General features: G+C 41.5%; 2 protein-coding genes across 4 annotated transcripts; one reads left to right on the top strand and one right to left on the bottom strand.

Moving 5' to 3' along the window:
• Positions 1-314: 314 nt before the first annotated feature.
• On the top strand, positions 315-16,559 carry LOC110990996 (NF-kappa-B inhibitor-like protein 1). Of its 2 annotated transcripts, none has more exons than XM_087139440.1 (8): positions 315-352; positions 6,474-6,767; positions 7,617-7,750; positions 9,229-9,367; positions 11,535-12,498; positions 13,367-13,615; positions 14,043-14,132; positions 15,401-16,559. In XM_087139440.1, the coding sequence occupies exons 1-5, from the start codon at positions 325-327 to the stop codon at positions 12,098-12,100; spliced, it is 1,161 nt and encodes a 386-aa protein (XP_086995566.1). In that variant the 5' UTR covers positions 315-324; the 3' UTR covers positions 12,101-12,498; positions 13,367-13,615; positions 14,043-14,132; positions 15,401-16,559. The 2 variants fall into 2 exon arrangements, with proteins under 2 accessions (XP_086995566.1, XP_086995565.1); XM_087139439.1 differs by having other exon boundaries at positions 15,398-16,559.
• A 2,103-nt stretch (positions 16,560-18,662) lies between these two features.
• On the bottom strand, positions 18,663-26,504 carry LOC110979752 (uncharacterized). Of its 2 annotated transcripts, none has more exons than XM_087139056.1 (5): positions 26,193-26,504; positions 23,794-23,924; positions 22,481-22,625; positions 21,137-21,226; positions 18,663-19,132 (listed from the first exon to the last, which is right to left on the bottom strand). In XM_087139056.1, the coding sequence occupies exons 1-4, from the start codon at positions 26,219-26,221 to the stop codon at positions 21,166-21,168; spliced, it is 366 nt and encodes a 121-aa protein (XP_086995182.1). In that variant the 5' UTR covers positions 26,222-26,504; the 3' UTR covers positions 18,663-19,132; positions 21,137-21,165. The 2 variants fall into 2 exon arrangements, with proteins under 2 accessions (XP_086995182.1, XP_086995181.1); XM_087139055.1 differs by having other exon boundaries at positions 18,663-19,035; positions 26,193-26,497.
• Between the last annotated feature and the right edge of the window lie 185 nt (positions 26,505-26,689).

Raw genomic sequence — 26,689 nt, 5'->3', positions numbered from 1 at the left:
CAATGAAAAACGGAAGTAGGCCAGCAAGATCTTGAAAAAATTAAAATGCAGGATTTTTCAATGTTATGTTCATAAATCAATTTTACATTGGGAAGTTTTTCCTGGAATGACATCACAGTTTTTTCGCGGAATATGGAAACGGCTTACTGGCATGAAAACCAAGAAAACAGCAAACCAACTCTTGAAATTATAACAAAAACTTGAGCTGAGAATGAGATTTGAAACACAAAGCTGGAGTGCGCCACCAAGAGTTGGATTAATGTGAAATGGCCGCACTCAAGAGAAGTTGATTTTCGGCGAAGTTGATTTTCGCTTGAGCAACTCATGTGCAGTAAGGAAGGGAGAAGTTTAGGTAAGGTTGAAATAGTTGGAACTCGGAGGAATAAAACAGCCATCACCATTTCATTAATTCAGTAGACAGTATTTAGACATGTTTAGGCCAAGAGCGTAACCATAAACAGATGAATGATGATGATGACCAAACACCGCGATCGGCAATGATCGGTAGCGCCTGGCTACTGCTGGCTAGCCCACTAGTTCGGCCTATTGCTAGTTCGTGCAGTTATCACTGGGTGGTTATTGGTCGTACGGGTAGGCTTACTGCAGTTTGCGCTGTCGTGTCCATGGAGCGGGAGTGAGAGTCCGTGCCACACTAGTGGGGCAAGGTAGGGCTTCATGTAGGTAGCACCCATATTGCAGATACTGCATGGGTGATTTTTAAAAATGCCTTGCTAGTTTATTCTACCATTGTGCAAAATCACCCATGCAGTAGGCCTATTTGCGATAAGGCATACGGTGTTCATTAATGGCATTATCACCCTGTTCCTATAAGGAGACAAAGTCTACCTTTTCGAAACAAAGCACCTAAATTATAAGTTGGCGGTGATGTCCTCTTTCATATCAGAAACAAAAGAGTGAAGGGCTTTGGTTTTCTGGGGATATTATGGGGTAAAACGTGCCTGGCAGCGTAAATGATGCGACGAACAGACGAAGAGCTGTAAACAAAGACAAATCAGCGCATGATGTAGTCTGGTTCCTTGACCTGGAACCATTAAAGTTTCTTTTATGAAATTCAGTATTTCCAAATGGCTAGGTCGGGTAACAAGACGTGAAACAAAATGGTGTGATGTGGTCATCTTTCGCGGAACTCGTGCAAAACTCTGGTTTTCTTGCTTAAATATTGTCAAAATTTACCTAAACTAGAGCTACTTGCACTAGGATTAAGGAACGGATCCTCACGGTCTGAATGTTACATGTAGTTTGAAAAAGTAGACTTTGTTTTCCCAGTCCTTTCATTTTAAAGCGTGCGATTGCACTCTCATGCCAATGCACGCCTAAAAGCTTCTCAAGAAGTGCTATTAATTGCACGCCTGAAACCATCCGTACCGCACTCCTTGGCGTGAGTTTACTTTATAATTATACATGTACTTCGCAATTTGTGAGAAAAACAAAACGAAAAGAATTAGGCCTACATGTACATGTACCTACCAGTTAGTGATGACAGAATCATTTTTTAGTCTCCTGGCAACACAGTTGAGCGCAGCAGCTCTGTCAGTGTACAATTGTTCAGCACACGCACGTCACACAGCGCTGCAGCAAGCATTGCTGCTGCATGCCTAATGCTACATACACCAGACTGTACATGGCTTTGTGCTTCTACACGTCAAACGCAGTGCCACGAGATCACGCCACTTTTCAGTCAAATTTTTCCAATGAATTCCCTAATTATCCCAAGTTTTTCATGGAGATGTCTATCCTGTAAGTTGTTCCGATCACAACAGTGGCATTTTTTGGAAAAAAAAGATTGGGGCTTTTGCTCGCATCTGCACGAAACAATCTTCAGAAGTCGACATGCTTTCACGATGCAGGCTCCTGCGCCCTATGGGTAGGGAAACAACCAATTCCTTTGAGGTCGAGACTGGGACCAGACCAGTCAATCATGATGCAGAACATAGTGCGTGAAAGCCATGGAGAGATCATGCCGGCGCGGATCGCAGCAGATTTTTGTGTAAACGTCCTGATGTTTCCCAATAAACTTTTTTAGCGTTGTGAAAGGAAATAACTCACAGGAAGGAGATCTGGCTAAGAGAAATCTCTGGAAAATCGAGAGATTTATTTGAAAAAAATTGAATAGAGAATTGGAGTGATCTTGTGGCTCAGAGGAGCTCTGCATGGTCCGTCAAGGCTGCTGTTATGGAAAGGGCATGATCTTGTGACCGTCATAGAACTTTGAATCTTTTTACATGTATTGGACATATTTCTTGGAGTTTGCTTGAAGTAAGGGGGTGTGATCTTAAACTGTTGCACCATTTTTGTTGGTTTTGTTGGTTGTATTTGTTGTACATGTTGTACATGTAATGTTGACCCAATTTTATCTTTCTATTTTACTATGTCTTGATTGACCCTAGGTTTTGGTTCATTTTTCAAAATCACACGCCTAGAAAAATTGCCTGCCTGGAAATGTCCAGGAGTGGTTTTTTTCACACACCTGCAATTTCCAAATCACCAGGACTGTTTTCCTTAATATAGGAAATTAGGAACAGGGTGCTAACGGTAATGAACGCCCCTATTTCAGTGGAACGCTGTTTTTGTTTGGCCATGAGAGTAGAAGTAATAGATTTGTGTCCACAGCATGCATGTCCTGACACCACTGCCCCTAAAAATACTAATTTCCACAAATTTCATTATTCTTAAGAAAAAGACACAAAATATCCGAGTTCTGAATCTTAGTTCTAGCAGCTGTACATGCTGTATAAAATGCCATATTTATGCAATTTCATCCATACTTAGCAAATTGTTAATGGCTGTCATATGTCCTGATGTTTGCTTGAGCTACTGCCGATCCACATGCGCCGCATCGACTTGCACATTTACATTTATTATGTACACTTTACTGCTGGCCTTTTCTGTTGTGATGATCCCTGTTTAACCTGATCCATGAACTTGTGAAAGGCCTCAATGTAGCCCATCCCTCAGCATGGTTGTGGTAGTTTGGCAGTACTATTATACTTGAAAAGTTTCTGTCGACCGACTTGGGAGGTCGAATTAAAATAATGAACAATGAACAAAATGCCTCATGCTTTTGAAATTGTCAGAACGCAAATCTACAACTTCCGTTGCCATGACCTTATCTTGATGTTAGAATACGAGGATCCATTTATAGCCATTAGGGAGGCAGGAGTCATGGAAGTAGTGATTAAGAAATTACCCACTGGCAGTGGAAGCATGGGGGGTATCCCCTATGTTTTGCAGGTCTGAAGTTTCGTAGCGATCATTAAATTCCTGGAAAAGTCATGAAATATTTGTAGAAAACGAATAAAGTCATTAAAAGTCATTAAATTTTCATCTTTTACATCAGTACTTTGCACTATAAGCAAGTTGATCTGCGAATCGAGGACAGTTATTCGTGTTATGTCAAAGTCCTGTAGTGTCACATCAAAGGAACACGATTTAATCACAATCGAGCATGTTGCCAGCATTGTAGAATTACACATAATGATTATTGTAGTCATTAAAAAGTCTGAAAATGGACTATAAAAGTCATTAAAAGTCTTTGAAGTTTTGGGGTCTTGATACTACATGTATGAACCCTGGGTTTTTTAATGGCTGATGTCTGATTGTCTCACAAATGACCCCCACTTTGAAAAATCTGCCGCTGTTGGACTCATCTACATGACTGGTAGCAGAGTTGTTGACGTGATTTGCTAACTTTGACTCGGCTTGACTTGAGACTTGACTTGTTTTGGCAGACAGGTCAAGTCCGTTTTTCACTTTGGAAGACACGTCAGGTCTGTTTTCCCCTCAGGTCAGGTCTGTCTTGACAGACAGGTCAAGTCTGCTTTGCAGTTTGGCAGGCACGTCAGGTCTGTTTTCCCCTCAGGTCAGGTCTGTATTGACAGATAGGTCAAGTCTGCTTTGCAGTTTGGCAGGCACGTCAGGTCTGTTTTCCCCTCAGGTCAGGTCTGTCTTGACAGACAGGTCAAGTCTGCTTTGCAGTTTGGCAGGCACGTCAGGTCTGTTTTCCCCTCAGGTCAGGTCTGTCTTGACAGACAGGTCAAGTCTGCTTTGCAGTTTGGCAGGCACGTCAGGTCTGTTTTCACAGACAGGTCAAAACTGTCTTGACAGACAGGTCAAATCTCTCTTGACAGACAGGTCAAGTCTGCTTTGCAGTTTGGCAGGCACGTCAGGTCTGTTTTTGCAGACAGGTCAGATCTGTCTTGACAGACAGGTCAGATCTGTCTTGACAGACAGGTCAGATCTGTCTGAACAGACAGGTCAAGTCTGTTTAAACAATAAAATGTTGACCGTCAGAAAAAATTGTACAAGTGCTGCAGTGTCCTCCAACCTACAGAAGTAGCCTGGTGCCCCCCCAGGTTTGGCTTGTCTCCCACAAAATTCAAAACGTAGCCACCAAGCCTTGGAGTCTGCCTGCCAAGTTTAAAAGTTTTGATGTTTCATTAACATTCGTTGTGAAAAGAGAACTTCATTTACAATGACATGTTTGAAGGTTTTTCTTTTCAACACTGGTATCTTAATGATGGAAAAAAATGAATATGAAAAATTGCTTTCAATTTTTCTGACAATATTCTTCCTCGTATTTGTACAGAATTGCACCAGACCTGACCTGAATTTACAATGGGAAGGAAGTCCACAGGTGGACCCTAAATCCTGGTGCTATGCCCCTGACTTGAGTCGCTATTGTGATTAGTGACTTGACGTGTACTTACTAGTTTTTGACTTGTGACTTGACCTGGACTTGCACATTGTTGACTTGTTACCAACCCAAGTCAGTAAACTACTCAATTAAACCCATTAAGGTTTTAAATTCACCCTATCAACTTATGCCTTGCATTTCTTAAAATGATCAGTGTAAGACTTTGTTCAGCTTGTGACCTCTACATGTACTCGGTCTTGTCTGCCCATGGCCACATCTGAATCACTTGACTGTGGCTTGAAATCACTCATCGTGCGACTTGACTTGTACTTGGACAAAAAGACTTAAAACTGGATTTTGTTTGGACCACATGACTTGGGATTTGACTTGACTTGACTGGACTGGACTGGACTCGACTCGACCTGTGATCAAATGACTTGTGACTTGTCTTGTTACTGGACCAAATGACTTTTGACTTGGCTTAGACTTGCAAAAATTGACTTGCTACCTGACCCTCCATCCATTACAGTCATTTCATCAGCCCCCCTGTGACTTGCTACCTGACCCTCCATCCATTACAGTCATTTCATCAGCCCCCCTTTGACTTGCTACCTGACCCTCCATCCATTACAGTATTTTCATCAGCCCCATTTGACTTGCTACGTGACCATCCATCCATTACAGTATTTTCATCGGCCCCCCTTTGACTTGCTACCTGGCCTTCCATCCATTACGGTATTTTCATCAGCCCCCCTGTGACTTGCTACCTGGCCTTCCATCCTTTACAGTCATTTCATCAGCCCCCCCCCTGTGACTTGCTACCTGGCCCTCCATCCATTACGGTATTTTCATCAGCCCCCCTGTGACTTGCTACCTGACCCTCCATCCATTACAGTATTTTCATCAGCCCCATTTGACTTGCTACGTGACCCTCCATCCATTACAGTAGTTTCATCGGCCCCCCTTTGACTTGCTACCTGGCCCTCCATCCATTACAGTCGTTTCATCAGCCCCCCCCCTGTGACTTGCTACCTGGCCCTCCATCCATTACAGTCGTTTCATCGACCCCCTTTGACTTGCTACCTGGCCCTCCATCCATTATAGTACTTCCATCAGCCCCCTTTGAGTTTTAAAAGAATTGGAAGAACACTTCAAAGCATCATTTGCCCTTTGGCTTGACTCGACTCCAAAAAAAAACATGACTTGCAACTTCATTTAGGGGAATATTGACTCGTTACCCGAATTGGAGAAGACGCTTTGGATACAACACTGACTGCTCGTGATACATTGTTGAACATCAGCAGGTTTAATTTTGGGGGAAGTCGCCCTGGGTTTTAATTTTTGAGCAATAATTAGCGAAGTAACAAGGTGTGTGAAGACAAGAATAGGAAGCCTGGAGTGGAAACTATTTTAACTGCAGAACTCATATCCAACCCAGGATGTAGATAAATTAGTCACACCACTGCAGTTTGTTCATCCTTAGCAATCAAGTACCCAAAATATGGAGCACCAAAGCATGATGTCATTTTGAAGCAGGAAGTGTAGGGCAGGTGGATGGAGTAGGCACACGTGGTGCTTCATGGGCAGGTTCTTGTGCTCGTTACACACACATAATTGTACATGTGACATATTCACTTCTGTGTTCTATTCCATTATTTCTGAATATGGATAATTTTTATCCAGTTCGTGGTTTGTTTTCCTTTTGAAGTTCTCTTTTTCTCCTTTTTTTCGAAAAGGAGACGTAGTTTGACTTTTCTGCAAGAGACCTTTGGACAAAACTTGCCATTTCTGCATTATTTCTTTTTTTTTGCTGACACAGAAATGGGCAGAAGTAAAGTGGAGAAGATGTTTGACTACGTGAGCCAGGGGGAAGTGAGCAGGTTGAAATCCTTCCTCAAGAGACACCACCGCGATCGCCGCTTGGATGTGAATGCTACGCTGCCGGGCAGGGCAAATCGGCAGAGGACAGTGCTGCACGTGGTGTGTGCCAGCGGCGATGACGCCATGCTGCGGTTACTGATGAAGTATGGCGCCAGAGCAGATGTGCAGGACAGTTATGGTGACACACCGCTACACCTCGCCCTGCAGCGGGTACTACATGGCCACAAATATGGTAATTGACAAAATTCTAATTAGAATAGGGCAGAACGCAGAATGGTTATTGAGCTCAGAGAAGTGGCATCCCATAAGAGAGACCATGGAAACAGTGACAAATGAATATGTGATTATGTTAAACTAGTTGAAACCACTTCAGCAAGTTACTCGGCATAGGATGCCACAGTGACAACCAAGCAATTGATTTCTTTATCAGTGTTTCCTTAGAAATTCTTCTTGGAAGTTTAGAGGAAGTTTAAAAGGGTCTACGCAATGCATTTTTTTCACCGCTATTTGGAGATGTGCCCTTGTGTCTCAGTTGAGCTGATTTTCAATTTTATTTGGCTTTGGTACCAGGGATTTTGCTGTGCTTGTGATTGCCACGCTAATGCAAATTTCCATATTCATGAGCCAAACTGTTGCATCATCCTAGGGACGGAACCTCAATGTTATATTGATTTGTGCACAAACAGTTGCTGGCATTTGTGATATTTTAAATGCCCTAAATGTCCTTTTCTTTGGTGATTTCTTGTGGTGTAGGCACTTGGTAAGAAGCTGACAGGTAACATTTTCTCAGGAGTGTTTTCAGAGAGCAAAGTTTGAATTCACAATTGAAACCGAAAAGCCCATAAATTGAAGAGTGACTTCCTTGAATGACATCAACCCAAAAGGATGTCTGACAGTTTTCGTATTGAACATTAAAGAAGAGTGTCAAGGTTCACAGAAAGTGTCATCCGAGAAGATTTCATCACATTGACCCTTTATTTTTTTTTTAATCCCAATAACAAAGCACAGGAAGTGCTTTTGATCTTCTCGAAAATAAGCTGAAGAATGCTTTTGAAATTTGTGACGTTGTTGTGATGTTCAGCTTTCAAGGACCTTGTGCTGCCTATCCTGGAAAGGAGCTGCCTGTCCATCATTCTTGGCATTGCCAACAAGCGAGGGCGCACTCCACGACTGCTGTTGAAGGAAGTCGAACAGATGTCCCAGGAGAGGGTGGAGGTAAGTGGTCTTCGCAGGTGCTACAGAGGGCGCTTTGTGGCTTATTCACAAGCACCGAGTGTGATTACCACCTCGCGCTCATACTCGTGCTAGCGAGACTTTGTTCGATTTGACCCTGACGTGACATTACTCGGGCCAGGCCTAAATAGCTAACCCACCAAGCACGAAGTATCAGGAAATATCCCATAATACACTGCAAAAACGTGGCTTCATCAAATGATGCAAAGGAAAGTTCAACCCATTGGAAACAGTTCAGGAAAAGTCATTGCATGTAGTGGCAGTTTGGCTCAAGTCAGAGATCTGTTTAATAGTCAAGTAAGTCAGGCATGCAACTTTTCCTCGGATCAGCTGATTTCCTCATTTTTCACTTCATCCTCATGCCATTGAAAATTAAAAAACACTTTACAAAGTCTCGTAAAGATTGGAATTTCCTTGTTTTTGTCAAAGTCTGAGTTGCATGCCTGGTGAGTCAAGTCAAGTAAGTTTTATTGAGTAGAAGGCCAGAAATGTTTGTATGGATATCCATGGCTTTCTTCAGCTCCAAGATTTTGTAAATCTAGTCACTGACTGACCTATTCCTTCGGTCGGGGCGCCTCAAGCAACTCAAGATCGTTTGTCTAGTACCTCAGATTGCAAATGCCCATCTGAACGTCTTGACACATCAAGTAAGTCCTAGGGAAGTGCTTGAGTGCATTGAAAGAAAGAAACCTTGAGACTTGTTCAAATCAGCCAACTGAAGAAATAAGAGTTCTTAAGATCTTGGCATCGTATCAGACAAAGAAATACTTGAGCGGTAGGAGCTCCATCTAGACTAAGGGTCTCAACTAGCTAAATTCACAAAAATTTGAAGCACAAAGCCCAGGTGGAGACAAAGCCAAATGTGACACGAGGCCATTAGAGTAGGGTAGAGTGTGTGTTTCCAATAAGTTTCAGCTGCTTCCAATCTTTGGTAACTGGGTGCATGTTGGAAATGGCACATCTGTGCTGATGAGAACAATTCACTGAAGGCAAAGAACTTCATGCCGGAAAATTAAAAAAATCACTGTGTCTTCGACGTTTACTCTGTGGAAAATTTAAACTTGTTGGATTAACTTCAAAGTTTTTTGGTGTACTAAAATTTGTTTTCAACTGTACATGTGGTTTACGAGATGTAGTGTTTGTTTGAAGGTTGAAATTTAGATAAGTAAATGTCAATACAAAGAGGATGAATATTCAAAATGATGTAAACAGCAACTTCTGAATGTTGTAACCTCTTGAATTCTTTTATTTTTTCTTCAGTTTTCCAATCTTTTTACATGTATAACAATGATGTTTTTAACAAGGTTATAAAGAGCGTTGACTCAATATGCATTTGGAGATCCAACATCTCTTGAAGATCCATTCCTGTCATTGAGCGTCCGTGCCTTGCAATAAGTGCAATTCAGGATGTTTTCAAGTTCTTCGATCTCTGTTATCTTGTGTTTGTTTTCTCCAAACAGCAATTGACGAGGGAAGACGAGGAGAAAGCGGCATCAGAGGCGAGACAGAGGGAGGAGGCCGAATGGCAGTCCAGATTGCAGGACGAATGGGCAGCAGACATGGAGGGGATGCGTGACCACACCCCGTGGGATGACACAGGTATGCAGTATGGCGAGGGAGGTGTGTAACACACCCTGCTTTGTGCAGGTGAAGGAAGATGAGTCAGCGCCACCTCAGATAGGCTGATCAGACACCCAAAAACCCTCTCGTGTGATATGGGTAAAATATCGATGGTCCTTCCCTCACAGGGATAGTGTTTTCTCTTGTGTTGTTGCTTTCGTCAACAAATGGTTGACAAATTGTGACTGGCCGTCAATGCAAAATGAACCCAACAATTCACAAAGTAATAACACATCTTATGCAGCTAGTGAGGTACTAAATTATAGACTACGCTTTAGTACCTAACAAAAATGCTTCCTTTCTTAAACACCTAAGAAGCAAAGTGCATTTTGTGGCAAGAGCTGTCACCAACCAAGGACGAAATTTTCTGATAATGTTTGCCACCAATACAGCCAGGCAGTTTGTGCCTTGGGACAATGAGATGGTTCTGTTTGAATGAACTCAGGGATGGGGTTGTCCCACACATTCTTTATGTTCATTGGCTGAGAGCTAGTCACATGGTTTTCATTATTGTTGCCAGCTTGCTATGGACACGTCAAAAGTACTCTACCCATAGCAACCAAAGTACTCTACCCTTAACAACCGATGTTGGGTGCAATGACACACAGGTGTGCGCGCTGCTCTTATTCTAAAGTGCTAGGGCTAGGTTCAAACATTTGTGAAAGAGGTAGCTTGGAAAGCACTTGTGAAGTTTTAACAAATTTGGTATCCAAAATATAGAATCAATTGACCACCAAGGTTTCAGGGGTCAGCTGGCTAGGATTTGTAACGTAATTGGGGAGTTTGCCCGCAGAACCGTGAACCTGCTTTCTTGACCGAGTGTCCTTAAATCCAAGAGCAAGTTCAGGTGCTAACATATAGTTCAGACCACTAGTCAGGTGCTTTTTGACCATGCACAGGTGCAGTACAGTCCCATGCGAATGATCCCAATGAACCATTTCTGTGAAATACCATCGTTATGTTTTGCCATTGGCTGCAATTTTTGGGACGTACATGGTAAATTTCAAATGATTATTCCCCTGAAAGTGGTTCCCTCAGTACTGATAAATGAAATTTGCCATTATAACCAGCAATACAACCGTGCCCCAGGGCCTAGTTTTAAATGATTTCCTGTAAGTAATAACCAGCAGTACAACCATGCCCTAAGGCCTGGTTTTAAATGATTTCCTGTAAGTGATAACCAGCAGAACAACCGTGCCCCAGGGCCTAGTTCTAAATGATTTCCTGTAAGTAATAACTAGCAGTACGACCATGCCCTAGGGCCTGGTTTTAAATGATTTCCTGTAAGTGATAACTAGCAGTACGACCATTCCCTAAGGCCTGGTTTTAAATGATTTCCTGTAAGTAATAACTAGCAGTACGACCATGCCCTAGGGCCTAGTTCTAAATGATTTCCTGTAAGTAATAACTAGCAGTACGACCATGCCCCAAGGCCTGGTTTTAAATGATTTCCTGTAAGTGATAACCAGCAGAACAACCGTGCCCCAGGGCCTAGTTCTAAATGATTTCCTGTAAGTAATAACTAGCAGTACGACCATGCCCTAGGGCCTGGTTTTAAATGATTTCCTGTAAGTGATAACTAGCAGTACGACCATTCCCTAAGGCCTGGTTTTAAATGATTTCCTGTAAGTAATAACTAGCAGTACGACCATGCCCTAGGGCCTAGTTCTAAATGATTTCCTGTAAGTAATAACTAGCAGTACGACCATGCCCCAAGGCCTGGTTTTAAATGATTTCCTGTAAGTGACAACCAGCAGTACGACCATTCCCTAAGGCCTGGTTTTAAATGATTTCCTGTAAGTAATAACTAGCAGTACGACCATGCCCTAGGGCCTAGTTCTAAATGATTTCCTGTAAGTAATAACTAGCAGTACGACCATGCCCCAAGGCCTGGTTTTAAATGATTTCCTGTAAGTGACAACCAGCAGTACGACCATGCCCCAGGGCCTGGTCCTAAATGATTTCCTGTAAGTCCATACCATCATACATTTTTTAAACTTGCCACAAGTTTAATGTGCAGACAAGAGTATTTCTGTCGTTGCACAAGTTTTTGTCAGACTTTATAAGATTTAAAAATCACTCTTTGAAATGTCCGTTTTGTTAAAATTGTATCAGTAACTTCTGAATGTGTGATGTGATTTATCAGGTTACACAAATCTGAATCAGGAATCCTTTGATGAATGGGCCACCAGGATAGCTGCAGAGCACAGACAGAAACAGCAGCAGCGATACCAGGGAGCTCAGCCAACACGCAGCAAGGGGCAAGCCAAAGACAGAGAACGACGGGAAGAGGAGAAACGCAACTCCCAAAGGAAACTGGAAGAGGAGCACGCTAAGTATCAGCGCCGGCACTCAGAGCGACTCCAGAAGAGGCATCTCCGCCAGAAGGCGGAGTATCTGCAGCGATGCGCAGAGGTGTTCGGCGGGGAGGGTCAAGAGACGAACCAGCTGGGATTGGAGGACGTGCCGTGGCCTTGTCGCCACGGCAACGCGGACAAAATGATGGAGGTGCTTTTATGCGACGTGGACAGAGGCGACGCGGCGGAGCTGAAGAGGTTCGTCCGCTCGCAGCAGCTGCTGTGGCATCCGGACAAGTTCCTGCAGAAATGCGGCGGCAGATTGGCGGAGGAGGAACGGGACAAGATCCTGGAGAGGGTCACCCAGTTATCCCAGGCCCTGAACCAATTAGGAGAGGATGACAAACAGAACTGATGCGACCTTGAATGAAGAGCCGTACAATGCAAGCTAATCAGTATGGGTACAATCGACGGGATCCAGTCAGTTTGGAAAACATTTGCCCTAACCGCGCCGCATTCCAGTTCAGCGATTTCTGATTCCTGAAACTGTGGAACCCTAGAACCCTGGCTCTTTTATTTACTCCAGTAACATACAAGCCTGGAACTTAGACCAGTATTTAAGTGTCCAATGACATGAAACATTCTACTTCTCTTAAGTGTGTGAAATCTTTTTGAGGTCCTTGCTTTGGTGAATGCAACTGAAGAATGCACTTCTTAGAAACACAGTCGCTTCAATTCGTCCATGCTTTTCCTGACAAGTGAGGGCGCTGTTGCTTTGATGTCATCACAGGAAGACATTGCTCACAAAGTGTGGTAAGTCGTGCAGAAGTGGTAAGAATTTGATTTGCAAAAGGAATAAGATGCAAATTGAAGAAAAAATGTAAAAATCATGAACTGAAAGAGGCAAGAAGGTTCAGTAGATAAAAGGCCTGAATATTTGGTTCTTTTCTTTGGCTGTGTCCCACGTGAACTATAAAATGTTTATGTTGAGGGAAATTGATGAAAGGCCTTGATATATTCAGTGCCAGGAATATCCATGACTTTTTGCATCAAATCCCTTGACTTACTGGTTCAATCCATCGTTTGTTAATTTTTGCGTTATGTCCGTTTGAGGCAACAAAAGTGCTGAAAGTTTAACGAAGGGTGCCTAAAAACTAACATGATGAAATTTTTGCTCGGTGAATACTGAATATTTTTTTAAATTCTAGGATCTTTATTTCAAATCAAAAGTAAAGTGTCAAGTTTTGACTTGCACCTGAATTACACATGCTGAACACTGCTGAGTGTGGCTACATGATGCCATCCATTGATTTGTTGAGTTACAATAACCCACCCACATGTGCGTCATGACAACGCTTGCGCGTACTTCAATGAAAAGAAACTGCTGCTGGCAAGTTTCCAAAAACTGCGTCTGTAGGTGCATCGTTGGAAATGGCCTTCTTTTATTGTTTTCTTTATATTGACACATTGACAGTTGAGTCCCATAACTATCTGTAAACCAAGTGCAGGTTGTAACAATACTATCTTCAGTTACTTTTTTAATAGCAGCAAATGATGGACTGTACCTTGAAAGAACCATTCAAAGCTGAGACAGCTCATTTTTGGGCATAGTTGGAACTGAACCACTTTCCTGTTACATTCAAATCATCTGTTCCGTGTCTTGTGTTGAATTTCATTTTAGACAACCACTAACCAGCTAGTCATCTTGAGCCAGTCATGCTAGACAACCAGCCACCAGCCGGTCATCTTGCGCCAGATAAGAGTAACCAGCCGGTCATCTTGAGCCAGATAACAGTAACCAGCTGGTCATCTTGAGCCAGATAACAGTAACCAGCCGGTCATCTTGAGCCCATCATGCTAGACAACCAACAAGTTTCCAGGCATCCGCATTCTTTCAAGCCTGCAGTAATCATGTAGTGGAATAGCAGAGGTAGGTGTCATACCAAATTTTGCAGGCTTTTGTACAGGCACTCTCTTGGTAGGTTTCTCCAACCTCCTGCATTGTTAAAATGAAGGCTGGTTTGTACTTAAGGGAATGAGAAAGCAAAGCGAATTTGACGTCACACAAGATTTGCAGCAAAAAGGTCCCTTGAGTTGAATTGTGTTCAACATTAGTGAATTCATAGTGTGAATATTTGATTTGACATCACAAATTCTCTTTTGTGTTCGCTTTCCCGCCAACTATGAACTTTCCTTAATACAGGTACATGTATTTTCACTCTGTCAACTTTCAACCAGAAAATGTACATCAGCAAGAGGATTGTTTTTGGTGGATTTCCTTTTGAATGTTCCGTCTGTAACAAACATTTCTCACACTCATTTACAAGTCGTTTCCCTGGCATTTTTTGTTTTTACAGGTTTCAGTTTGTTGGACGGCAGTGGCTTCTATCGCCATGGAAACAGCTATTTCCAGAAATCCATGCAAATTCTCAGTTTTCATAAAAAAAGTAAATATAAACAATTGTTCATTGCTTATCAGAATGGTCTATCATCACACTATGCCTTAAGTTGTGACCGAACCTTACACAAGGTGTCGCAAGTTACGTTAAATAAACTGGCCTAATTTCAAGATGTATTTTGCGTCAGGAGATGTTAAATTGATCAATGGTTTTGCCCTCACACCAACGTATATTCATAACACTGCGTACTCAGGGTTTGTCTGAAAGCTTTCAAGAAAACACTACACAATTAGCCCATTGTAAATCCATGGGAATCTTCAACTTTTCCACCCACGTTATGTCCGTTCTCAGTTTCGGTGGGATTTGTTGACATTTGGAATTAGCCTATTAACTCCTGGGCCCAATTTCATGGCGCAGCTTAACAGTTGGCAGAGAAATTGTGCTTAGAAACTTTTGCTGACCGTAAGCACTATTTCATGACAGTGCTCGGTGTGGTCGTGCCTATGATTGCTCACACATAGAGCGTTCCATTGTTTTGTCACGTTGTAAAGCAAAGTCTTCCTCTGAGCTAAGCGTGCCTTTTGCCTCGGGTACTGCATAGAGTCTCCATGAAATACACGGAGCCTATGTTGGTATAAAATCTTGTGCTTAGCAGTGCCGTGAAATTGGGCCGTGGTGTAGGGGTTTCCCCTAGATCATCACCTGGCTAAATTCTGCAATTCTGATTCAGACTTTGAAATGTTGTGTTACAATTCAGAATTTCTTTCCATGCACCAGATTATAACTAAATGCGACTTTTAAAAAAGGACAGGAAAGATTACGCATTTACAAATGTCTTGAATTATTTGGGATTTTTATTAACAACTTGACTTCAGAAAAAATCAAAATGTTTCACTGGAGACTAGTTATTGACTAAATATTGGAGTTAGGTTTTGTGGGTATTAGAAATGTTTAATGTCTTCACATACTCCAATACTTTTTGGCAAGTAACATAATAATGAAAGGTTTGTGCGTTGAGCTTGATATGATTGAGATCTGGAATTTTGGGTTCGCACCCAAGTTCCATCGTTAAAATGCTGATTTGGAAAATGATATCTATTAATGCTGTGTGCTTTTGTGGTGAAGATGATTTGTCCAAATGCAAGGTCTGTTGTAAAAATTTACTGCATGGCGACTGATAATGGGATTTTTAAAATTTTCAACTTTTTGGAGAAATTTCAGATAAAAAGCAACAGTTGATCAAGGATAAAATTGCATTCACATGAGGAAGTGTTGATGGTTCACTATAATGGCTACATTTTCTTTTTTCACAGCAGAAAGTAGTCTTGGCTGGTCGGTCTGTGCCGACGATGTCTGGTTACCTCGTAAACCTGTTGGGATCAGTCTGCTCGCAGACAGGACTAGCTGGAGTAAGGAAAGGACTCGAACTGAGCTTGAAGTCATTTCTGATGGAGAAAAAGAGTTACAAATATTACATGAGCGTAAATTTTCAACCTCTGTAAATATCTTTCAAACAAGTCAAAGGAAGTCTCAAAATGTACATTTTTCGCACTGTCCAAAAGTGCTGGTAGTTTTTGATAGAAAGAATTTACCATGATCAGTGCTAGGATTATTGTATTCAACAGTCTCTATACCCAGCATAAATGTGAGAAGTTTCATGGAAAGTTTCACGCACCTGCCTTCATGTTTGTTGAGCTTCATCAAATAGAAAGTTGTAGAATTTTAGTTTAAGGGAATTCAAAGGATAAGAAGCGGGGCTTAGTTCCTGGGGAGAATATCAAGTATATGTCTTGCCCCATTTTTATGGTAATGGAAAAAAATTGCGGCAGTCGTACATGGAATTCTTTCTATTTTCTTAAAAACTCAATACATTTACTTTTATTTTTAGTCATGATTTAGCTACATTGATATTGGCGGCGAGTTTATCTCGCTGGTGTCAGCATCTTGGGCAAGCCACTTTACCCCTACGTGCCTCTCTCCACCCAGGAGTAAATGGATTCCTGTGAGGGCAGACGCGGTTGTGTTTAGCTGTTTGTGCCTTGTTTGCAATGGCAGCACCGGGCTGGTATATTCCCCAAGGGGGCTGAGATGGTTTCAGGAATGTTCAGATGTTGTGAGCACAATATGCAGGGATAATGACGGCAGCGCCTTAAGGACCCTCGTGGTGGATATGTGTCACGCTTTACAAAAAAATGGCCATTGTTATGATCTCTTCATTTTCAGTGAAAATGGAAGCATATAATGAATGCACCTTAATGTTTCTAGCCACAGACGTGGGTCATAAAATAGTCTGGTACCATCCAAATTAACACCTGACAATTTAATACAACAAATTCATTGAACGAGATTGAGAATGGCTACCTTGTGTATTACCAAAATTAAAACTCATCAAAGCCTTCATAATCATGGTAATGTTTGAAGTGGACGAACTGCACTGAATGTTTTTAGTCTTTGAAATAAAATGAGCAAAAAGTATATGTGTGATCTGCATCTCTTTAATTTGTTTCGTTTGTTTGGCCTTTTGTAGATAGGTGATTTCCCTGCACTTATTTTGAAAGGTGTTCTGGAAATATTTTAATTGAAATTAATGCACTTTTTTCGGCTGAGGTTGATTTTTTTTCAGTTTGACAGCAGCTGATGTGACTTTCTGACTCTTTCTGACTTCATGTTTCGTTATTTTCCCAGTTAAAACTGACGTGTTAGGACATGCTATCTTTTTGTTGAAAATCAGTGATGCCTATATACAAAAAAGTGTGATTTACCTTCGTAGTTGTGTTTCTGTTAGGCCAGATACAGAACTTGTGATGTGACACTCGGCAAAGACAGGACCAGGGTTTAATTGCAGTGAAATTGGGAAGGCACAGTGTATTTGGCCAAAGACCCGATGATGAATGAGTAGATACAAGAAAATCTCAAAAATCTCACCTTTACAAGCAAACAAGCACCTTTGAGCAAACAAAATATTGCTTTCTGCAGAGGAAATTACCTAAACAAGGCTTTGGTTTCAAACTTAAAATTCCAAATAAAAAAAATTGGGAAGACTTAATTATTCGCCAAATCTTTCCAGCTTCGACTGTAGGTGGCGCTCTTTAACGTATACGGTCTCGGGGTCCGAAACGGGGAAATTGTTACAATCCATAACGAGGCTGCCACCTTTGCTATTCAACAATGCGAAGGCGGCAGCCTCGTTTTGGATCGTAAAAGTCCACCGTTTAGACTGCATTTCCAGACCCCTAGACCGTATTCTTTGAAGAGCGCCACCTACGTTAGAATCCATAACGAGGCCACAACCTTTGCTATTCAACAATGCGAAGGCGGCAGCCTCGTTTTGGATCGTAACAGTCCACCGTTTAGGCTGCATTTCCAGACCCCTAGACCGTAATCTTTGAAGAGCGCCACTTACGTTAGAATCCATAACGAGGCCACAACCTTTACTATTCAACAATGCGAAGGCGGCAGCCTCGTTTTGGATCGTAACATTCCACCGTTTAGGCTGCATTTCCAGACCCCTAGACCGTATTCTTTGAAGAGCGCCACCAACGTTAGAATCCATAACGAGGCCACAACCTTTGCTATTCAACAATGCGAAGGCGGCAGCCTCGTTTTGGATCGCAGCAGGCCACTGTTTAGAGCGCCACCTACGTTCGAAGGTGAAAAGTTTTAGCAAGAAACCCATTAGTCTAAAAAAGCTATTTTTTTATTTCGTGGAAATTTTCGAATTTTTAAACCATGACCTGGTTTGTGAGGTAATTTCCTCTGCAAAAAGCATCATTTTGTTGGCTGAAATGCTGGTAAAGATGAGTTTTTCGAGATTTTGTGATATCTACTCCCAAGTGTTCATTCAAGCGTAACGGACGCGGCGTCTTCGAGTATGTCTGAAAGCAGTTCATTGTTGGGGCCAAATTTGAACAAAGAAATCCAACAAGAAGAAGTGGTCTCTTTTGCAGCCGTCCTGCACGTGGCCTGCTTGTATTCTGTTTATTTTGTAGGCTCATCTCCAGTCGACAAATGTGTTCCTGTACTGTAGCTCTCCATTCAACAACACTTGCATTTCAACAAAGTACTGTAAGTATCCTCGAAAATGGTGGAGGTAAGCCAATTACACCTGACATTAAAGCCTGCTATTTCTTCCTCAATTCTACTCAAGTGTCTCTTTTGAGCAACACATTTTACTCCCATTTCATGTTGGAAACACCCAAGTAATAATCACAGATCAATTAAAGTTGAGCACAATTTCGAGCAGCCATTTTTGATTGAAAGAAGTTCAAATGTTTGTTTCCATCACCTCATGATCCATTTCAAGTTCTGTTTTGCTGCCCTTAAAACCATACCAAGTTCCTGAATGAGGCTAAGTTGACAATTTCAGAGGGCCAGCCCGTGTTACTGAAGATGCGAATTGAAAGTTTTTCACAGTAATTTCTCTAAAATTAAAAATCAGTCTTTTTCCTGACTCTCAAAGTTGGTCCATCTTAAATAACAAATCTTATTCTTTTACATGTAACCTCTGAACCTGAGAAATAGAGGTCACTGTGAAACCCATGACAGCATGAAATAAACCAACTGACGAGACAAAGGACGTCAAACAGATCTTTTTTCCTCTTTTTATTTTTTTAAAATTCCACACTCTGGCCAGAAGAAATCATCGCTAAGGTTGCAAACATTTTCTTGTACAAGTGCTATATTCTTAAACACGCCAAGAAATAACATATCACGCAGAAATCAAATGTTGACTCTTAGCTCAAACTAATTTGTTCAGTGTTCAAAGAATGCTAACAAATCCGAGTTTGGATACATTTTAGTCAAATGTTACTGCCAAAATTGTATTTTTTTCCCTCTTCTTTCAGCATAAGCCGTGGTTGGAGTCCCGTCTTGCCAAGTGACGTACAAAGCTGTTGGACGCATCGTGCATCCATCTAGGTATCAACATGGACCAAACAGCTGACTCGAAGGCCTGGTGAAGGAAAACCCAAATGATGGAATTTTGATAAAACATGCTGAATAAAAGCGATCTCCACACATGACCTCCATTCCGATAGCATTCCCATTGCCTAAAAAGAGCAAATTATTTTATATTAGAAATTCAAAAATGAACCAATTTTCAGGAATTGAGAACTCTAGCAATTTGTAAGGTAATGAACTTAAAATACAATAAAATAGAACTTGAATTCTCCCAAATTAAATACAAGTACTTTTAAAGCAACCAATACATGGAACTATCTACAGTGTATTTAAATTGTGATACTAAAATTGGGCTTTCTGCAGCATTTGGACACGGTGACTAAAAATATGAACTTCAAACTTAAAGATTCAATCAAACCTATACCCATGAAGACTAAGCACTATATGACATGAAAAAGAACTTCAGCAAATGCCTGTTACACTTGTGGTGCGTAAAACATTGACTTTGAAACCCACTGCAATATCTGATCCAACCAATCCCCTATTTTTCTGTTTTCGCGCTCTAATAGTCTTCAATCCAATCCATACGCTCAATATTTCGTACACACTTTCAGGGATAAATTTTGTTCTGAATTTCTTTTGCTTATTATCATAAAAATTGATTTGGGAGTCATTAAGTCATAATAAATCCTGCTGATTCAAAAGCAGTTGGTCGTTTCCTTCCTCTTTAATAATCTATGTTGTGCATATTTCTTTTCTACTAAAGTTATACAGGTGGACTTTTTGTGTACGGCAAGGACAAGAGTTTCTTCGAAGGTATCGCCAAACCTTGCTCATGAATCTGGATTTGATATGGGAAGATTCTTGGGCCTCATCTGCTTGTCATTACTTCAAGGTTGAGACGTTTGCATATTGGTGTTCTTTGATGTCGTAACTTGTACACTTCAAATTTGTAATCATCCTTGCCATGTGAACCAGGGAACCAGCTAATTGTTAATTTTGAAAAGGTGTGACAGTCCAAAATGCGTACTGAAAATATCTAATTATTTCAAGTCAGTCAGTTTGTGCTTTTCACATGTAATATGTTGAGCTTCAAAATTTGCTTCCAAACTTGAAACATGACATAATCAGGGCCAGTTTGGGTCACATGAATCTGAATCTCGATCAGTGATCAGTGACATTGGTTCTCTCCATCCATTAGGGGGTTTCTAGAGTCAGTGAACCAACGTCAGATCACAGACTGTGTCCAGATCCGCTTGAATCAAACAGGCCCTACGACTCATTTCAAAGCAACAGGTTGTGAACATGTACATAAATTATCTTTTAACACCTTATTGTCTCATCTTGGCAAATAGGGAAGTTTGAAGATTCTTTTTACTTATAAAATGGCGGCCATCAATCAAACTCCTGGGAAACAGAAAGTAAATGCATTAACTTGAATGCAAAACTTCTGAAACGTGTGGGATGAAAGTCTCAAAATTAGTCACATATTCTAGTATTGAGCCTTAAATCTCCGGCTACAATTTCACTCCTAAATGCAGTTTATTAAAATGCTTTAAGAATCCACACTTTAAGGGTCTTGTCTTAGGTCCAAAGTCATTGGTCGAGTTGAGATGGCTACACTGAATGCTGAAATGCATCCAATGACTGAGCCCTTGGAAATCGCAGTTTATTTGCAAGTTGAAAAAAAGGGAGGCTATGATTTAGACTTTTAAAATGTACAACATCGTCGAAAAGGAAATCCCAGATTTTGGCATGAAATTATTAAAATGCACTCCGTAAGTGTTTATTCATTTCTTGAGGGATACATTCCTTCCTGGCGGGGAGGGGGGAAGGCTCATCACTGGGGGAGGAAAGGCCAGGCTCCCCATCGACAAAAATCATCAATGGAAGCATCCAAATGATGTACGCCCCTCACCTATTACTGTGGCCTCCCAAAAACTAACGCTAGAGACAGGACGGGTGATTTCAATTTTTTAGACATAACTCCTGAGGCACCTTATTCAACTTGTCTGCATTAGTTCATAATAGGGATTCCAACATATATTTTGGGAGTAAAAGAATGATAAAAAAGGTCCAAATGAATGGCTTAGCTGGTGGCTGATGCTCTCCGGGGTATGTAGCAGTCTATCACAAAATGCACAATTAGATACCTTTTTATCCAGCGGCATTCAATGATGTCTCACTGGTGCTCTGCCTCACTGGTATCCTGGTCCACACATCTAAACATTTCGTTCAATTTTCTGGAAAAGTACACAATGGCAAAAGAGAGGGATTCACTGTCAACAAATCAGCTTTCACAGAGAATGGCGGAATGGGGGTAAATAGGAATGTCATCCCTTGTTGGGGCAACCAGGCTACTGCCAGCATATTCGATTAATACGCCAATGCTTACTCCGGTAAGCGTGACAGTATTTGATTAGACAGTAACATGACTTTTCAGACACATTGCATGGGCCTGGCTGGATAACCATGCAGAACATGGCAGGCTAGTTGAAGGGTGCGAAGGAACGTTGATATTGTTGTACATGTAAACAGTTCAGAAAATCATTGCACGTAGAAACAAACGGGCTTAAGTTCGAGTGAGTTACGTGAAATAAAGGCCAGATATGTGAGTATGGATGTCCAGTGCTTTCAATAGTTAGAATTTGCCTAACAAAATCAATTTCAGTAGGACCTTTAGCCCCAATTGGATGCCTCGAGTCACTCAAATGGGTAATAAGTCGCCAGATTCAGGTTACGAGTTTTTGATATGGCTGGATTCTGTACATCAAAAGCTACAATTTGATAATGACCCCAGTAGTGCGCTGTGTTTCGGAGATACATGTATATAGACATTTGTATATCCACATTTTCGTATTCAATAAAAGCACCTTTCGAGAAAGAGCTCATAAAGTGTAGCGCTTGGAAACACAATGCTATGTAGGATTTCTTTCTGAATGATCCATTTTTCATCTTTATTCATCAGTATCCACGTTTGTAGTCACAAATTCTGAAAACATAAATGTTATAGAAGCTATTACAGGAAAAAACAAATCACGTTTTTGAAGAAATTTTGCCCTCTCCAAATAGAACAGGCTATGACATGTTTTGGCATTGCGCGACTTAGTACCCATTTTTTTTCAGAGCAGGTCACATTTTGTCTATTACCACTTATTATGCAGCCTTGCCTAAAACCATGATGATACCGAACATGTTGTGAGTCTTTATGATTTCTGATGGAAAGATTTTTTTCTAAAAGAACAGATTAGGCTTTTCCGTTCTGTCACCAAATGTGACGGAAGAGACTTGACCAAATATTAGCTTCCCAGCCTGAATGAGGCAATAAATGTGCGAACTTTATGTGAAGTTGGACGGCGATGTTGGAATGTTATCCATCTCAACTTTACACCAAAAACCGGGTACAAGGCCCCACACCGTCAATGGCAGAAGTGTAACGGTCCTTTACATCTTCGAGCAAACCTCATGAGCCACACGTGCCTGTGTCCATTCCTCACCTGTTCCTCTTCCGGTTTCCTTTAGGAGTTGCACTTCTCCGTGTTGGCCGAGGCCCCTGGTATCGCTGCTGCTGTGTCTGTCTGTGCTCTGCTGCTAACCTGGTGGCCCAGTCATCAAGCAATTCCAGATTCTGACTGGTGTAACCTGGTTTATCACATCACAAAAGACCATTTTAACGACACCAACACTTCAAACAGTCATTTTAAATCTTCAAGTTTATCTAAAGCTTGAGTCTGACACTTGTTTTGCCCGTATCCAGTACGGTGCATGATGGGTAAATGCATCTCAAAAACTTATTTGCTGCTGGGTAGCAGGTGCATAATTCAGCTCACGTTAAGTGACGGGTCAGAAAGATTTGACTGTAATGTGCAGGTCATGCTTAATGTCATGAACACTGTGGATATAATTGGCTAGGTACGAGGAACGCTGGTTACATGTGATCCTACTGCAATAAACACTCAAGCCAACACGGCTTGACAAGCCTGAAGGGTCCAGTGTTCAGATGGTCTGTGGTTCGATTCCCAGAAAGTGTAACTGGTTTCTTTGGAAGGCCAAAGTTCACGAATGCACGGTGCTTAGAATGCAACACATATCAAGGTCAAATGCTTGTATACAAAAACACTTAATTTGGATTAGCTTGTCGCAAAGTTCCCCCCCCCCAAAAAAAATTTTAAAGACCAAATTCCATGACCTTTTTTTTCCTCTGACAACAGGATTCAAGGACGCCTTATTTTTTCCCCAATTTCCATGACTTTTCCATGAGTTTCCAGGACAACTTTTTTCCAGTGTTTTCAGAAGCTATAGGAGACCTGTATAAAAGGAATGAAAAGACTCTAACAACAATGACTGAAGTAAGGTGCTCTTCCCTTCATTAACCCTATAAACTCTTCCAAATCCTCTCAAATCCTTTTCTGCGAAGTGGAGGAATTTGGAGGATTCAGGACGTATGGCAAAAGTACATGGCTGATTTTGAAGGATGCCATACGTGAAGGTCTTGGATTGGACCTTGTGTTGTCTGTGCTTAGTCGAGCACCAATTCAGCCCGATATTTCTTTTGAATCAACTGCACTGCTCAAGAATGCCATTCGCACTGCCTCGACATAATGACAGGAATTGGACGATTTTGAAGGATTCAGGCAGTTAGGCACACCTCCAAATGACATTTTGAAGAAATTATGGAGGATTTGGGCTGGATGCAATTTGTTCATATTGAAAATCGGAGGATTTCGGAGGATTCAGGATGGTTCCTAGTCAAAAGACCGAGGGGGCTAGGGTCAAATCAACACCAGAACATTATTGATTCTTAGCATACCTGTGTCCTCCCAGGGGGTGTGGCCACACATCCCCACCATGTCTGCTACCCATTCGTCCTGCCATCTGGACTGCCATTCGGCCTCCTCCCTCTGTCTCGCCTCCGCGGCCGCTTTCTCCTCGTATTCCCTCCTCAATTGCCGAGGGTAAAAGAAAACAAACGAGTGGCACTGAAGTTTAGGGCGGTGAACTGCTCCAAAATTTATCTTGAGCAAGTGCAAAGGGGCTAAATATAAGTTTGCTGAATAGCAAAACACCATGTGACAATTCAACATCTTGTACTTTATCATGCTAATGTTTATCTTGACAAGAATGACTACAGGTGTGACTCACAGGGCTCGCGAAATTGTTAAAGTGTAGTTGCCCCTCGGGCAGGGGAGTCTAGAATCTGGTTGCCCGAATTTTCATTTTCAGTTGCCCGACACGAAAGTTTTTGCCCCGTGTGGTCTCCAAGCTTTTAGTAATTACAGTCATTTTCCTAGTTCCCGATCGCTTGAAATGAATAGGCCTAGGCCTACCCACCTTTTTGCTATTGCTGTGCAGCTAAGACGACTTCTTTTTTGAAAGGTAAAATAAAAGTCTTGCAGTACAAATTTCGTTCTAAGAAAGTTTCAAGAAAGGGAATTCTGTCTAAATTTCCGATTTGTGCTTCGAGATTTGTTGACGGTTTGTCAAAAATCACAGGAGCACAAAAAAATCAACACCTGAAAAAATTACACCTCTGTGTGGTAGGTCACTCACTACGCAAGATTTGATGGTTTTCCTAGTTTTGGATTGCGCATACAAGTACATGTACGAACATTATGAACTCAATGTATGCGAAATAAATTTGTACGCGACATAATGGGTTTGTCAACTTTGCAGCGTGGGGAAGATTTATGGTCGACAGCTCACTGAGCAGCAAAGTCAAGTCAAAATTTATGCAGGCTATCCATGTTAATGCACTGAAAATCTAATATATAAACTGATTCCCTTTAAAATGAGACTTGCTTTACTAGAAAATAGGCTTGTTACAATGGTTTTGGCTGAGAAATGGGCTTAAGCTTGACTACTTTTATGCGTAAAGAAATTTTTGAAGCGATCCAGAACTAGCTAAACCGATCCAGAACTAGGAAAAGTGTCGTTGTCACTTTTGTCGATTTTGTATGACAACATTAAAAGCTTAAAATTTGAAAATATTTGGAAGTACCTCCTGCATACATACACAAGGTAGACCTCTGATCCCATTTCATTGGAATTTAAAGATAATTGAGCTGTAATATGACTGAATATAGTTTTAGCGATGCGGAACAAGGAAAACATCTGAATACACACACGGCTGCGTTGTTCATGCCAGTGATTCGACTGGACGTACCATGGTGCACTTACCCGAACAAGTACAGTTGTGCAACATCAAGGTTAGGATGTCGATCTTTTTTTCACGGTCTTTTTTTGCAATCTTTTTTTCAGTGCACCGTGCTGAAATGTGCAAAATGAAAGGATTACAAAGCAATGCAAAAAAATGTCTTGCCGAAAAAGGTGCTTGCCCGTTGGGCTGGCAGCCTGGAACATTTGGTTGTCTGACAAAATATTTTGGTTGTCCCAAGACATCGGACTACCAATTATGTGAGCCTTGAACTCCTATATAAGTTGCATAATGTTACCACTTCTGGTGAATATTTTGACATCATTTCTATCTTGTACTCCAGGACACAGCTCTTTACAATTTCAATTTTGTACTTTTTGACGAATAAGGTGTATTCCTGTGAAAAACAAATGCTAGAGATCTGTACACATTTCATTTGAAAATTGGTAACACAAAAGCTGTCCTTATCACAACACTTTTTGTGTTGCTGAGTCAGAAAACTCAACAAAAACCATGCTTCACAGTCATCTTAATTCTCATGGCAACATTAAAATCAATGTGCCAAAGAGTTGCTACCATGTTTGTGGCCATGTAGTACCCGCTGCAGGGCTAGGTATAGTGGTACTGGTGTGTCACCATAACTGTCCGGCACATCTGCTCTGCCAATTACCATGTGCTGCATGATCAGCTATTTTGGGGGTAAATTCCAGTACAGTCCCAGTCCGTATGCTTTGATGTGTTTTGCTCTAGACCTTCTCCCCCCCCCCGAAATTGCGCCCACGATGATAAGTGGGTGCGCCAAAAATGTTCAGTACGCCGACACGAAATTGCGCATACGGATGTGTGGCTAGGGATGGATCGGGAGTGAGAGTCCGTGCTACAGTAGTGGGGCTACCGGCCCACATGTCATGCCAAGAAGGAAAATCAGCTGACTGTCAATCACTTTTCATATAAACCTGACACGTTATAGTTCTGGAAGTAGGCCTACTTTAGCCTCCTCCTCATTTTATAAAATGACACTGTTAATGATATGATTCTTTGGAGAAAAAACTTACCTTTCGTACATAGGCCTATGTACATACATGATGTAAAGCTTCAACTTCAAATGCTGTCTTTTATTTACGTTTACCCCTGACCAATATTTGGCGCCCTCTGTTGAAAAAATTAACAGCGCCCTCTACTGATTCAATAAATAGTGCCCTCCATTGACTTTTTATATAGCGCCCTCTACTGCTCCCATAAAGTCAATATGAGACTGGTTCCCAGTCCCACCATTGTACTAGGGTGATAATAGCAAGGGCGCCCTCTGTTGTTAAGTGAAATATGTCGCACTTTTTTATAATTTTTTTCTACACATACATCAATTTGTTAATAGCGCCCTCTTCCCGTCGTTTTTATTTTGAGGGAGGGGGAGAAGCAAAAAGCTAACTAAAATTGTGTGTACATTATATCGCCCTCTGTAGAGCTTATCAAATTAGCGCAGGGAAGACGCAATTCTTCAAAGTATGAGCTGCCACTAAGCAAGAAAACTGAGCTGAATAAACTGATGACG

Source organism: Acanthaster planci, linkage group LG07 (assembly GCF_054643075.1).
Source record: "Acanthaster planci isolate LZ-2023a linkage group LG07, COTS_SCS, whole genome shotgun sequence".
Lineage (NCBI taxonomy): Eukaryota > Metazoa > Echinodermata > Asteroidea > Valvatida > Acanthasteridae > Acanthaster > Acanthaster planci.
The sequence above is the reverse complement of the archived record's forward strand: the minus strand, read 5'-3'. Positions and strand labels throughout refer to the sequence as shown.